General features: G+C 42.0%; 1 protein-coding gene across 1 annotated transcript in view; it reads right to left on the bottom strand.

The window, feature by feature from the left end:
* Positions 1–9,724: 9,724 nt before the first annotated feature.
* Positions 9,725–15,706, bottom strand: part of CHST3 (carbohydrate sulfotransferase 3) — a 161,728-nt gene continuing 155,746 nt past the window's right edge. Inside the window, exon 4 of the mRNA XM_030203421.1 lies at positions 9,725–11,798. Within this exon, the coding sequence (XP_030059281.1) occupies positions 10,544–11,798 (1,255 nt within the window). The 3' untranslated portion in view covers positions 9,725–10,543. The remainder of the gene's footprint in view (positions 11,799–15,706) is intronic.

Genomic DNA, 15,706 nt, shown 5'->3' with positions numbered 1-15,706 from the left:
AAAGTCACCCTTCTCATAACCAGTCCTCCTCAGCCCTCTTCCTTGTAGACAAGATCAGGAAGGGGAACCCTGGGAACAATCAACAGTGTGGGTTTGAATTTAGGGAAGGATGTTGTACATTCTCAGCAGAGTGATTAGAATTACAATAGATTAAAAGTTGTAAAGTTCAGTCTGATATCAGCCAAGATATAATAAAGAAAACAAAGGAATTTATTCTCCCTCTGTCCAGAATTCTGGATTTATCACATTTTTCTCCACTCAAAATTCTTAATCGTTTCCTGAAGCGATATCCCAGCCTTGGGTTTAGAGACACTTCAAGCTACATGTTTTACAATTCATACATGCATAGTTCTACTTTCAGGGCCTTAAGTGCTATACCACGTACTTCCAGATTCTATATATTGCGCCTAGCTTCTGTGCTTAAATCCAAGCGTATTCTATAACAATGTGCATAACTTAATTGGCTTAACAAGCCAATCAATGTTGTTAAGAGCACTTAACAAGCAATAATGCACACTAATTGGCAATAATTAGAATTTACACGCATAACTCGTGTATGCTGTAACTTACTGCGCCTAACTTCTAATGTGCATGCCCAAAAAGGGGCATGGTTATAAGCGAGGAAATGTGCATTTTGTAGGCAAATTTATGCGCATTGTTGTAGAATATGGCCCAGTCTTCGTAAATCTCAGGGTTTTATGTCACGTTTTTTGTTGGTGTAAATGGATGTTGCGTAGTTTTAGGTGCTGGGATATCAACTAAGCGTATTCTATATACTGCACCTACATCTTATAGAATATGTTTAGATGAAAATGATTCTGCACGGATTTTCCAGGCACCATATTTAGAATCTCCCTCATAACCCCTAGATGGGTGGATACATGGGAGCATGGGTGGGCCATAGGCGTGGCACAAAGTAACACATATCAGTTATGTATGTCACTTGATACACTTAGGCGTGACCATTTACACCAGTCATAAACTTGACATAAGTGCTCGTGCCAATGCTGACGTGCAAATTTTCTATAATGACTTAGGTGCGTTCCATATGCCATTACAAAATTAGCGCTCAGCACGTGACATTCGGGCGTCTAGAATGAGGAACAAGTTATAGAGCTGCCTTCTTGGTGTCTGAAAACCAGAAGCATTTCTAGAGCTATGCGGGAAAATTGCAGGGATTTATATAGCCCAGTAATCCTCAGCTGTGAAGAGGGAGTCATGATAAGCTTCCTGAATCCCCATGAGTGCCTGTATAGCCCCTGCTTGAGTCTCTCTCTTCCTGCAGAGGCACAACTGAGAACAAACTCTCTCTTTCCAGTGATCATCTTCCCTGAGTACTGTTCCCTCTAAACTGTGTGGGAGTCCTCCACCTATACTCCTGTCACTGGGGGTGCTGTTTAACTATCACATTTTCAATAGCCAGAGACTGACTAGCTCTTCAGGACTCCAGGGAACCTGCCTGTCCCTAATGATTGAAAACACAATATTGAAGCACCACCTCCTACTGGCAGCCATGCAGTTGGAGGACTCCTGCTCAGCTTAGAGGTACAGTGATCCTGAGAGTGCAATAGTGTGAGCTTAGTCTCAACTCTTTACTGTGCCATCACTGAACAATAGAGGAAAAAATAAAGGTGTAAATGGGGAAAGCTTTTGTTTCATTTACTAATTTCATCCCAGTTTTTGTTTCATTTCTACATCTTGGCATGTGCATAAGTACATAAGTATTGCCATACTGGGACAGATCGAAGCTCCATCAAGCCCAGCATCCTGTTTCCAACAGTGGCCAATCCAGGTCACAAGTACCTGGAAAGATCCCAAAAAAGTACAATACATTTTATGCTGTTTATCCTAGAAATAAGTAGTCGATTTTCCCTAAGTCCATTTTAATAATGGTCTATGGACTTTTCCTTTAGGAAGCCATCCAGACCTTTTTTTAAACCCCACTAAGCTAACTGCTTTTACTATATTCTCTGGCAACGAATTCCAGAGTTTAATTATACATGAGTGAAGAACATTTTCTCTGATTCGTTTTAAATTTACTACTTTGTAGCTTCATTGCATACCCCATAGTCCTAATATTTTTGGAAAGAATAAACAAATTATTCATGTCTACCCGTTCCACTCTACTCATTATTTCATAGACCTCTATCATATCTCCCCTCAGCCGTGTTTTCTCCAAGCTGAAGAACCCTTGCTGCTTTAGCCTTTCCTCATAAGGAAGTCGTCCCATCCTCTTTATCATTTTCGTCGCCCTTCTCTGTAACTTTTCTAATTCCACAATATATATATGTGCTAAATTGCTTTAATACTAAATCAGTAATTGTCACAAGTGAAAACGCAGAAATGAAACAAAACAAGTTTTGCTATTTCTGTATCATTTCAGAGCAGAAGTAACAACAACTCTGAACAAATGTCATTGAGATTATGCTGTCATTTAAAAATGACAGCACATCCCTAGAAATGGTGAAGCTGAGGCTGCAAGGCCTCCCTTCCTCTTTAGAATGCCAGGTCTCCTGGTCTACCGGGCACGAGCTTCTAAGACAGAGGCGTGGAAGCAAAAGCAGCTACGTGAGCAGGTTTAAGGTGGCAAAGTTTGGATTTGGCAGGAGCAGTGAAGAGAGCCTCAACCTCAACAAAGTTGACCACAGGACAGTAGTGCTGGTTTCTCAGAGAGGAATTTCATTTTCATTTATTACCATTTGTATACCGCCCTTATCCAGAATGGTGTACAAGTCAAACACACATAATAAAAACATTGAAAGACACAACAAGTACAATACAAATTAAAAAATGACACAAGATACACCGATCACCATATTAAGTCCATCAGCTGCATAATGCACTATTTAACCTGTCTTAACAAATACTGCTTGAGCTGTCTTTAAACAATCCTGTGTTCTTCTGTGTCCTGAAAGTTGCAGACAATTTGTTCCACTCTGTTGGATCCGATAGAGAGAGAGTGCATCTCCTCCAGATGAAACAGATGAAAATCTGGAATTGTTAAGAAACAAGTATTGTTCGATTGAAGCATCCGCTTCAGGCAATATAGATGGGAGACTATCTGGAAAATACTGAGATGAATCATGAAGCACCCTATAATAAACCATCATCAACAATTTAAATTTGATTCTATTTTGCATGGTTAACCAATTCAATTTTTGGTAATAATGTGTAATACGATCATACTTTGACAGTCCGTATAGCAAATGTACTGCTGAATTAATCACCATCTGCAACGGGCAGTCCCACATAACAGATACTACAGTAATCCAAACCAGTTACAACCAAGCTCTGAAGCACCCTACGGAAATCGCTCTGAGAAATTAGCAGTCGTAACTTACTAAGTCATGGGGCAAAAAGGAGTGAACAGGACTATTGACCACTGTTCCACAAAGTCCAGAACCACAGAAGAAGGAACATCCTGCTACCGCTAAGTGTGTGAAAGAAGATGTTCTGCTGATGTGGTAAATCAATGCCGCCTGCTAACAAGGATGCTGTACCACTGTTACTCGAAGAGTATATAAAGGAATAGGAGAAAAGGGGAAAGCTGGACGCACAGACAGAGCAGAAAATAAAAATATGAACGGGGGAGTGAGGAAAGAGTAAAAGGAGAAAAACGAAGAATGGAGGAGGTCAAAGAAACCTTAAGATAAGAAAGACTGGAGACAAGTTAAAAGGAGGATATACTAGGGGAAAGATGAGGGGTAGTGTGAGTGAGAACGGTGTATGGTGGGCTTGTAGTTGAAGGGAACTTAACTTATCAAGACTTATTTCTCTAAAATTTCTTTGCTTTAATGTTGCACGAGCTGCACAACTGAGAGTTTCGTGTAACGAATTACATTTTCAGAATCAGCAGCTGTGAAGACAGATAGGCTAATCTAGCAACAAGAGACAGCAAATTGCAGCAGAGAGCAAAAACATATAAACATATATCGAGAGTCAAGGGCAAGAAACCGCAAAAACTGAGGGAAAGCCATAAAATTGCTCAAAACAGGGAATTGTAGAATTTAACCATTTCTTGTTTCTGCACTTTTCCAGCGCCCCTAAGAATGCCCCTGTCTTTCACTGAAATACAAGGAAGTAATGGAGCTTTTAGGAGCCAAAAGGATAAAAATATCAGAACTTTCAAACTATTTAGTTCAAGACAGTACAATGCATTTGCTTTTCAGCCTCTTCTGAGGCGTTCACTCATCAAAACACGTCTTCAAACAATACATATAGATGGAATTTGTTAGTTTGACACTTAGGGGCACTTTTAACAAAGTTTAATGCACACTAATGAAATTAGCACATGCTACATGTTAAGAAGCCCACAGGTATAAAATGGGCTTTTTGGCATTTAGTATGCATTCAGGGCCTCTTTTACAAAGCCTGCTAGTGTTTTTAGCACACACTAAAACTAAGCAGGCACTAAACACTAGATACGCCCATATATTCCTATGGGTGTCTTTAGCGTTTACCCCCGGATTATATATAGCGTGCCTAGAATTACGTGTGGTTCTGCGCGTAAATCTAGGTGTAAACTATAACTACGTGTGTAGATTAACAAGCTGTTAAGCATTGCTAACAGCTCTTAACAAGCAATAACGAGCGCTAATTGGCAAAAATTAGCATTTACGCGAGTACATTGCTAAGCGTATTTTGTAATGTACTGCGCCTAAATTCTAACGCATGCAGGCAAAAAGGGATATGCTTAGGGGGCACAGAAATGGGTGTTCCAAAATCTACACAAGTTGTTATAAATTATGGGCCAGTGCACGTAAACCTACGCATAGGGATTTACGCCAGCTTTTCATTGGCGTAAGTGGACACGCGTAAATTTAGTCGCATGAACCATGCCTAAGTGCATTCTAAATACTGCACGTAGATTTACGCATGGTATTTAGAATGCGCTTAATCATAATTGCCTAACGTATGTTAATTTTAGGCACCATATATTAATCGGGCCCTTAGCACATGCTAATCATTAAGCTTTAGTAAAAGGTCCCCTTAATTTTGGGGCAGAGTTTAATGAACTAACGAAGGTTGGTCTGCAATTAGAATTTGTAAACTAAGAGCCTATTTGCTAATGGTTTTCTCTCATTTTGTGTCTGCAAGAAAGACGCTTTGTAAATAGAGCCCTATTTGTCAGAAATTTCACTCATATCTACTATTGGTGCAGCCTCTATTTCCAAAGTTCCTGAGTATCATATATGGAGGTACTTGGTCACTGCACCTATTCCTATCATTGTGGAAAAGACTTTTGGCCCAGCTCAGAGGCTCTTTGGCTCTGCCTTGTGGATATATACTCCTGTGTGAGGTAACACCAACTTTACAGAATCAAGGTCACTAAATCACCAGCTAATGTACTGCAGGACACTGTTTGCACTCATTCTCTGTACAATTCCTCCTTAAAAATCACATTCTGTTAAAAACTCAATATTAATAAACTAAGAAAATGTTAACAAAGAACAATCCACACAGGTGTTGGAAGTAAAATCTAAAAAAACTTGTATTTTTTCTAACCCACAAAATCTGACAATTTGACAACTACTGCTATTTTACTCCTTCCTACAAACCTTTTTGGTACTAAAATGACGGCAGATAAAGACCTGAACGGTCCATCCAGTCTGCCCAACAAGATAAACTCATTTTACAAGGTATGTAATACTTTATGTGTATACCCAAGTTTGATTTGTCCCTGCCTTTCTCAGGACACAGACCGTAAAAGTCGACCCAGTACTGTTCCTGTACTAAAAGTTCTGAAGCTAACGTCAAAGCCCCTTAAAATTTACACTCCAGCCCATCCATATCAGTCACGATAAAGTTCCCTGCAAATAAAATATTTTTTCTAATAAATAAATAAGTACATTTACCTCACAGTGACAATATCAGATCATGAGCCCATTAAAAACTCTCACAAACAGTGTGAAGAAAAATAGCACTTTCCTGGTATATGACTGCAGTCCTAAAATCAGACCAAGACAAAGAAGGACAAATAGGGCAGATTCTATATATGGTGCCTAAAGAAAACGTACTTACCTTGCCTAATGTTAGGCGTGGTTTATAAAGTATGTGTAGCGCCTGTCCTGCAACTAGAATTTATGTGCAGGCATTTACGCCAACTAAACCTGGAGTAAATGCCCACATCTTATTTTGACACGGATCAGGCATATTCTGTAACAGTAAATTATCAGAATGCCCACAACCCGCCCATGTCCCTCCCCCTTCTGAGATCCACGCAGTCCCTCCTCCTGACTTTGCCCAGTGTACGCCACACACCAACTGCTGTGTCGTGGTTTGTGATGTGTGTGAAAGCAAGAATCAGCTGTGAATGCAGCTTCTATTTTGCTCTGCTGATGTGAAGGCATCCTATGTTGTTAGAAAGACTGTTTTGGATTTTATTTTCTATCAAAGAGAATACTGGTTTGACCCCTGAAGCAGGCACCATTTTGTGCCGAAACATAGATTTCTCCATTGTTCCAGTCTTGAAGACTAACATTTACATGCCAGTTACACGCATAAATGTTTAGAATACAAGCATACGAGTGCACATACATGCTGGACATGCACTTACGCACTATTCTGTAAACATTTGCATATCTTCCATGGTGCATATTTTACATGTAAGCAAACACAGAGGTGGAATGTGGGTGTAACTTGTAAAAGTCTAGAAATTATGAATGTCAAAAAATAAATTCCCAAAAGGGTGTATGACAGTAATATTGAGGCCACGTGTGTCCAATAACCCAACAAAATGTATTAAAATAATTAATGTGAAAAGGAGACCTCAGTGTGAATTTATGAGCAACAGATGAGGCCAATCGCTTAGCCATAATGTTCTACAAATTCAAAGTGGACCCTGTATTTAAGGGTACCATCATAGGGCTCCCAGTGTGGTAAAGTGCCAAATCAATAAGTGCATAAATCACTCTAAATTTATTTTAAAAGACACACAGTGTCTGCAAGTTAAGTGTGCAAAACTAACAAATATCCTTTGCAAAAAGTCCAAGCAACCCCCGGAGTTTAAACTCATTGTAGCACAGGAAACTGTCCAATAATCAATACACTTACCACCCTGTTTACTATGCCGAATGGCAATGCCAACACAGTCCATCCAAAGTGAATAGGCTGTGTCGGCATTAGTGCACAGCAGCCACCAGTGAGGTTTAATAAACAGGGAGGTTACTTTTAAGTATCTTCCATTACTTTCCAAGGAGCTCGCCAATTCTACAAGGCCCTGTTTTAGAGAAACTCTCCTTCCTCAGGAACCCGTTGACATTTTGGCTTCCTCATGTAATGTCACTCCTGTGCGGATTGCCAAATGGCCCTGCCAAAGGAAGAGGAGGGCGGGACAAACTCTCAAAATTCCCACTGAGGTCTCCTTTTCACATTAATTATTTTAATAAATTTTTAGGGTGTTATTGGACGCATGTCCTCAATAATACTGTCATACACACTTTTGGAAATTTATGTTTGACTTGTATAGAGGGAGTTCCCAGAGATTAGGTTTTGTTATGTTAGAAATTATGCATGTCACTTAGGTGCATACGCTTATGCCACCTCTATGGCTGTAAACGCTCACTTCTAGCAACATACATAGTTTATTAGAACTTACTCTACCGCTTGGGCTAAGTCGCAGACCTAGGTGGTACAAACAAACAAAAAAACCCAAGGCAAGAAAGGAACTACAATAAAGACAGGAAAGAACAACACATACATCCCTAGAGGCAATCAGACATGGGGAAGTTCAAAAGAAAAGATAGTGTGGGGTGGGGGGAAGAGAGAGAGGGGGGGCCAGACAGACAGGGTAAGTAGGTATTAGAAAGGCAGTGGAGGTTAATCTTAGCACTCGCATGTGGTAGTTTAGGCAGATTTGAAGGCTTGGCCAAAAAAAAAGGTCTTCAAAGCAGATTAGAAGATTTTAAATGGATACTTCAGTACAGATGTCTAGAGGAAGAGAGTTCTAAAGGAAAGAAGTAAAAGGTGCAGTGTCTAGTAAATTCAAGTTAGGCAAATCTGGGACTGGGAAGAACTAAACGATGATCATTTAAGGAGCGAAGAAGGCAAATAGGTGAATATGGAATAGTAAGAGATGCCAGAGGGGTCCTATGGGCCTTAAAGGTAAGAGTCAGTAGCTTAATTTTATTCACTGTTAGTTTGAAAGCCAATGAAGTATATATATTCATGATTATGTTATTATTCTATAAAGGAATGTAGGTGCCTTTGGATGCCTATATATAGGTACACAGTTATAGAATTAACTCCTAAGTGGACTACTGCATGTTAAAAAGTTCTAATATGACCAATATTTTTTTTTATTAAATATGTGAAATGAACTGGAGAAAGGCATAAAAAACTATGAACCACAAATTTTGCCTTATGCATATCCCTTCCAAATACCCATTCCTTAGTGAAAGTACACTTGTTGCATTATCCAGTTTCCTGTGATTGCTTTTCTGGTTGATTAGGTCTTTTGCTTAAAGTCACACCCCTTCCTATTCCCTGGATGTTCCCCTTACTTGCTTTTCTTTCCAAATGTTTTTTTTTTGTTTTACCTCAACAAAAACTGCCCAAGTACACTTTACCCTCCCTGTGCAAGAGGAATAAGCCCACTTCTAACCAGCTTGTTTCAAGAATAAAAAACAATATTAACAAAAATTAAAAACCAGACCAGAAAACGTTCACAATCCACATATAGAGCCCACCCCAGGACACAAGGAGACATTTCTGAGACCTGCACTCACAGTATTGTGTGCTGAACGTGGTACCACCCCTGAAATCAATGGGCTTTTATTATTAAGCCATTAAGCAATGTTTAATGATTTCCTAACATGAGTTAATATGCTTTAACATGTACTATTTAATGCAGGTCCTAGTATTGTTAAAGAAGCCCTTTCCCTAACAGTGCACATAAGTCGCATTAATGCGCAATAGTAAATCCAGCCCTGTAATAGCTGCTGCTGGCTTTGCTACTATTTGATGAGGAAGACAGGATAAGGGCAAGCAGACATGCTGGTTGTGAGAAACCCCTGCTACCCAGGTCTCCCCTGGTTCACTGTTTTCTTGTTTTGCAGACTCCAGCTAAACCCCAGCTTGTCAAGTTTCATAAGAATCAACAGAAACATCTGTACATCACATGGAGTGGAGGAGTGGTCTACTGGTTAGTGTAGCAGGTTGGAGTGGAGTGGCCTAATGTTTAGTGTAGCAGGTTGTGGACCTGGGGAACTGGGTTTCATTCCTGCTACTGCCTGATGGTTGGCAATGGGTTGAGATCCTGGGGAATCAGGTTCAAGTCCCCCTGCAGCTCCGTGTGACCAGGGGCATAGCCAGACCTCGAGGTGGGAGGGGGCCAGAGTCCAAAATGAGGGGGCACATTTTGGTTGCTGCCTCCCTCCTCCGCCGTCCACCGCTGCCACAAATACCTTGGCTGGTGCGGGTCCCCAACTCCCGCCAGCTGAAGACTTCATCCAGCGCTGGTCTCCGGCGCCACCAAATTGCCTGCCTGCTCTCTCTTCCCCTCGGGTCCGGCACGCTTCTTTTAGTGAAACTGAGCAATTTCACTAAAAGAAGCGTGCCTGACATGAGGGGAAGAGAGAGCAGGGTAGGCAATATGGCAGTGCTGCCGCAGACCAGCGCTGGATAAAGTCTTCAGCTGGCGGGGGTTGGGGACCCCCGCCAGTCAACCAGAGGCCCAGAACAAATTTTTTGGAGGGGCCCAGGCCCCTGTGGCCCCACCTAGCTACGCCACTGCGTGTGACCCTGGGCAAGTCAGTTAACCCTGTGTTGCCCCAGCCCCAGGTACCACTGTTGTACAATGCACTACTTAGCATATTAGGGACAGACCCAGTAGTAGAAACTGTAAACCTCATAGGTCTAAGTGATATATAAATACTTAAATCAATGAATCCCAAGTATCTGAGATCAGATTAACTGTGTACTCCCAGAAATAGTACAAGTCCCCATCTGATCATTGGAGGAGTGTCTCACATTATTATCTTTAGGCAAAGCAATATCCATAGCCAGTTTTTGTCACATGAACAGAAACTAAAAAACACACCACTCTCCCACTCCTTTTTCAGGCAATTGTCATGAAATGCTATAGATTCTCCCATGGACTTTAAAGGCAAAGCTTGCACCACTGCTACCTAGGGGTGAGCATTACAGTTTAAGCGTGCAGCATTTTACAGAGGGTTCGACCCATGGAACACAGTTTTCTTTGTGTGCATTTAGTGCATTGATCGTCAATGGAGCATTTTATCCTGAAAATGACGCTTTAGAGGGGAAATTGAAGCAAGCATGAGTGTATTTGGTTTCCATGTAAAAAGCACCTTCATACAATGCCAGGCCAGCCTTCATTATAAAGCAGCTACATTCTCCTCCCTAGCCTGGAGTGTCAGACAAGCTTCCAAATTTAAGAAGCAATTCAATGGAGGCTTTAAATAGGTCTTTCTACAAAGGGTGAAATGTGGGTCAGCAGGTCATCCATTCTCAGCGTTTTCTTCCCCCACCCTATTTGAATCTTTAATTTCCCCCCTCCTTTTAAATTTAAATAAATAATGAATTACGTGACCTGGAAGCTCGCTATCTCCTCTACCAAACTAATGGAACGGTTCGTCAAGGTCTCTGGGTCAGTTGCTGGCTTATAGCCGAACAGTTTCATAGCTGGCTCGCAGACATTCTGAACAACCTGAGCCAGCTTAAAAGGGACACTAAAGCGCCATTTCTCAAACTGCACTGAGGAGTTTTTCTGGGTGGAATAGATACCACTGCTGTCCTGCGGGGCCTGGGTATTCTTAGCAATCCACTTTTCTACCTGTGATGTGATGGTAATCCCAGCAAAGCTGTACATCTCTCGGGCCTTCTGGAGAGGGAATCTGGCAATGTCCTCATAGCGGACAAGCATATAGCGTCCCCGTAACCATGACGGTTGCCTCAGTCCCAGTTCTGCTGAAAGACGGATGTTTTCACAATTTCCCTTTAGTTTCAGAATCTCGTCCTCATCCATAGATGCTGCATCTTCCAAAGCCCACTTTTTCCAAATTCCATACTTGGCAGAGAATGCAACCATGCGTGAGGCCAGTACTGCCCTGGGGTCACGAACCAGTTGGATGATCCTCATATCCAGTCGAGGGTCTTCTACAAGAGGACGCAGGAACTCCAGCTGACGAAGCCGTACTGTTTTCAGTGCTATGTGTTCCTTCTGCAGACATGCCTTCACAGCTAGCGTTATATTCAGGGGGCCACACTGCCGGTTCTTGCAATGGTACTTTTCAAAAACCTTCTTGACAAATGGGGTACAGACAGGGTCCTCACACAAAGATTGGCTGGAGCCTCTTCGGAACATGAATGGGGTTAGGTGATCTTCAGGAGGTGGGGTGATGAAGTTCTCCAAGATGTGAAGATTGCAAAGAAACAGCTGCTGGAGAACATTTCTGTAGACAATAGCAGAACCTACTGCATTGGCAGCACCAGCTATAAATGACACCATCTTTTCAACATGCCACAGTGGCTCAAAGATGTAGAAAATATTGTTCTGTTGATTGAAGAATTCACCCACAAAGGAGGAGCCTGTGCGGGTGGTTGCCAACAGAAGAACATGTCTGCGAGGGCCTTTGGGTTGGCCTTTGATAGCTGCTTGGCTTCCTCCCAACTGCCAGGTGACATTGTCTAGGTGGCTCCTGAGTTGCGAGAAGGCAGAGTCCAGCTCACTGAGAGACAGGAGGGATCCATTCTCCAAGTCCAGAAGGTTAGGAGGTGTGCCATTCACTTCCAGGAGGGCCTGAGGACTCTGCTTCAGAGTAAGTTTGTCTGATACCCTAAAAAAAATAGCACAGAATTGTTTATAACAGATTTTATAAAATTACATAGAAAAAAGTTGTTAGTCAAAAATATAGTTTATGTCCCATGACACAATTTTACAAATACTGTGGAAAAAATTCAGGGTTGTGTTATAAGGCTGTAATAATACACATACATTTATGTTTGAAGGCATGTATCAAATGTCTTTATATTACAATGCATTCAGGTCATAGGTTACTGCAAGCAGACTCATCATGTCCTATTACACACACACATACTCACACATTTCAATTTGGCTGCCAGTTTGAGTTTGTTAAGCAAAAAGACATACAATAACATGCCAAAAGAATGAATTCCTCTTGGTATGTAGAATATTTTCAGTAAGAGGATAATTTGATAAAAAATTCACCTAGACTGAAAGGGCAAAAAAAGTGTCTATTTACTGCCTACTTAATAAAGACACGTGGAAGGGCATTTTCGATATGATGTCTAAGTCCAACTTTGGACATTTTGCACAAAACGTCCAAAATCCGAACAGGAAAGAAGGGCGTTTTTGAAAAAAAAAACGTCTATCTTTTTTTTTGTTTAAAATACTGTTTTGAACAAGGTTTTGTGCTTTGGATGTTTTGTTTTTTGGACTATTTTTGAAAAAAAAAATAAACGAATAAGTGCAAAATGTAGAGATTCGTGCCATTGGGATGTATGAGGAGATAGCGTTTTTAGTAGACTGGTCCCTCAGGAGAGCAATGGGGCACCCTAGAGGGCATTTCTGTGCACTTCATAAAAATGCTCCCAGGTACATAACTCACCTTTGCTCCCTTATCTTTTTCCTTGAACTCCCCAACCCTCCCCTCCAAACACACAGTCTTCCACTGTACACCACTACACTATCCCTTATGGGTGTAGGGGGCACCTATATGTGGGTAAAGCAGGGTTTTGGTGACTTTGGGAGGGGTCAAAGTTTCCACCACAAGTGTGACAGGTAAAGGGAGATAGGGACCTGAGTCCCCCACTCCATAGTGCACTGCATTAACCACTATACTGCTCCAGGGACTTGTATGCTGCTCTAATAGACCTGACTTTAACATCCAAGGCTGTCTTAAAGGCTGGTAAGCCATATTTGTATTCACTTTTTTGTGGGGTGGGAGGGGGTGTGACCACTGGGGATACTAGGGGGTCACCCCTGATTCCTTCCAGTTGTCACCTGGTCATTTGGGGCACCTTTTTGTGTCTTATTCATTGTGAAAACAGGTCTAGACCAAAATGTTGAAGTTTCAGACCTAGACGTTATGGTTTTGTTCCATTATGACTGAAAAACATCCACATCTTAGGAACACCCACATCCTGCCCTTAACACGCCCCGACACATCCCCTTGAGATTTGGACATATTGCAGAAGAACAGCATAGAAAAACGTCTGAAAAATAGGTTTTGAAAATGCTGATTTGGACGTTTTGTGATAAAAATATCCAAATGCTGCTTTATGCCACTTCTTATGTTTTTTTTCTCTTTCGAAAACGAGCCCCTTAGGCGTCTTTGCTTTATAAAATATTAGCACAAATCCTGCAGAAATCATGGGTGAAATGCACCTGCATAAATTTATATCTACTCGGCAGAAGGTATAAATGCACACATATCCAATATGCATGATCACATGTATTTTACAAAGTACAGGCGCAAAAAATGACAGTGCCCACACTCAACACGTATATACCAAATGCATATAATGCAGAAGACGCCGACTCCAACAACTGGAAGAGCCCAATCACCACCAAAACAACAACACAGTGGCAAACAAACAACCAGCAACATGAAATGAAACATGAACAACACCCAACAAAACCACAACAGCAAAACAGGCAGATTACACAGACAACTACAAACTGTTAAAAATACCAACATTAAATACAACACGTATGTCCCAATACAAACAGGTTACATAAATGCGAGATTGGCAGTAAATAAGACAACACTAAGAGACTGGATAGAAACAGAACAACTTGGACTACTGCTCATAACTGAAACATGGCTACACCTTGAGATGGTCATCCCCGATTTTCGGCGATAATGGAAACCGAGGATGCCCATCTCAGAAACGACCAAATCCAAGCCATTTGGTCGTGGGAGGGGCCAGAATTCATAGTGCACTGGTCCCCCTGACATGTCAGGACACCAACCAGGCACCCTAGGGGGCAATGCAGTGGACTTCAGAAATTGCTCCCAGGTACACAGCTGCCTTACCTTGTGTGCTGAGCCTCCCAAAACCCACTACCCACAGCTGCACACCACTACCATAACCCTTACAGGTGAAGGGGGGCACCTAGATGTGGGTACAGTGGGTTTCTGGTGGGTTTTGGAGGGCTCAAATTTACTACCACAAGTTTAACAGGTGGAGGGGGGGGGGCTGGGTCTGCCTGCCTGAAGTGCACTGCAGTACCCACTAAAACTGCTCCAGGGACCAGCATACTGCTGTCATGGAGCGGGGTATGATATTTGAGGCTGGCATAGAGGATGGAAAAATATTTTTAAAGTTTTTTTTAGGGTGGGAGGGGGTTAGTGACCACTGGAGGAGTAGGGGGAAGTCATACCCGATTCCCTCCGGTGGTCATCTGGTCATTTAGGGCACATTTTTGTGGATTGGTCGTAAAAAAAAAAAGGACCAAGTAAAGTTGGCCAAGTGTTCATCAGGGACGCCCTTCTTTTTTCCATTATCGGCCGAGGACGCCCATATGTTAAGCACGCCCCAGTCCCACCTTCGCTATTCTAGCGAAAAAGGTGCCGGTACTCAAATGTCAGGCCACCCTTCAGGGCTGGGGTGACCACTGAAGGACCCACCCCACAATAGCCAGGCCCCCTGCAACCAGTCACAGAATCTAAGACAAGGCAGTATTTGTGTGTAGAGCCTGAGCTCTTTTATTAAAACTTGAGGACCGTGGGTCAGTTTTAGCAGACAATGGAAAAGGTGCCAGTACTCAGTACCCCCAAGTACCCCCTCAAAAAAAGCTCTGGCTATGCTTCCGACACGCCCCCGGGAACTTTGGTCATCCCCGTGATGGAAAGCAGTTGAGGGCGCCCAAAATCGGCTTTCGATTATGCCGATTTGGGCGACCCTGGGAGAAAGACGCCCATCTCCTGATTTGTGTCGAAAGATGGGCGTCCTTCTCTTTCGAAAATGAGCCCAAATGTAATATACATTAACAGAACCAAAAGAAGGGGAGGAGGCATTGCATTAATATACAAATCCTCCTTCACAGCAGAACTTATCGCTAAACACACATCCTCAACAAAATCACCGACAAAACACTAACTGACCAACTATGCATCACATTATTTTACTGCCCTCCAGGAAACTGGACAAACGCCCAAGATGATTTCACAGACTTCGTATCAAACATCTGCACCAATCACCCAAATGTCCTACTAATAGGTGGCATAAACCTGCACCCAGAGAAACAAAATAACACCAGAACACTAATGAACTAATTTCACAACAGCACAAGGAGTCTCATCGCACACAAAAGGACACCAATTAGACATACTAGTCTGCAGATTTTCAATGAGTAACAACCACATATTCACAAACCACACATGGGAAGACGTACCATGGTCAGACCACAGCAAGCTCACTTTCACACTACAATGGAAAGAAAACAGCACAAAAAGAGAGCCAAAAACCCAACACACATTCACAACCAGAGGAAAAGTATACAACCATACATTCTGGACAACAACAATAAATGAACTCAATGACATATCACCCGAGGATAAACACTTCATGAGAAACTGGGACGAAACAAGTGAAAACACACTAAACAAAATAGCACCACTCAAAACAAAAACAAAAATCAGAAAACAACCATGTCTCTGGTTTGATGACAAACTACTACATATGAAGAAACTCTACAGGAAACTCAAAACAGCATGAG

This window comes from Microcaecilia unicolor, chromosome 5, assembly GCF_901765095.1.
Source record: "Microcaecilia unicolor chromosome 5, aMicUni1.1, whole genome shotgun sequence".
NCBI lineage: Eukaryota > Metazoa > Chordata > Amphibia > Gymnophiona > Siphonopidae > Microcaecilia > Microcaecilia unicolor.
This window is presented reverse-complemented; position numbering and strand designations above follow the sequence as displayed.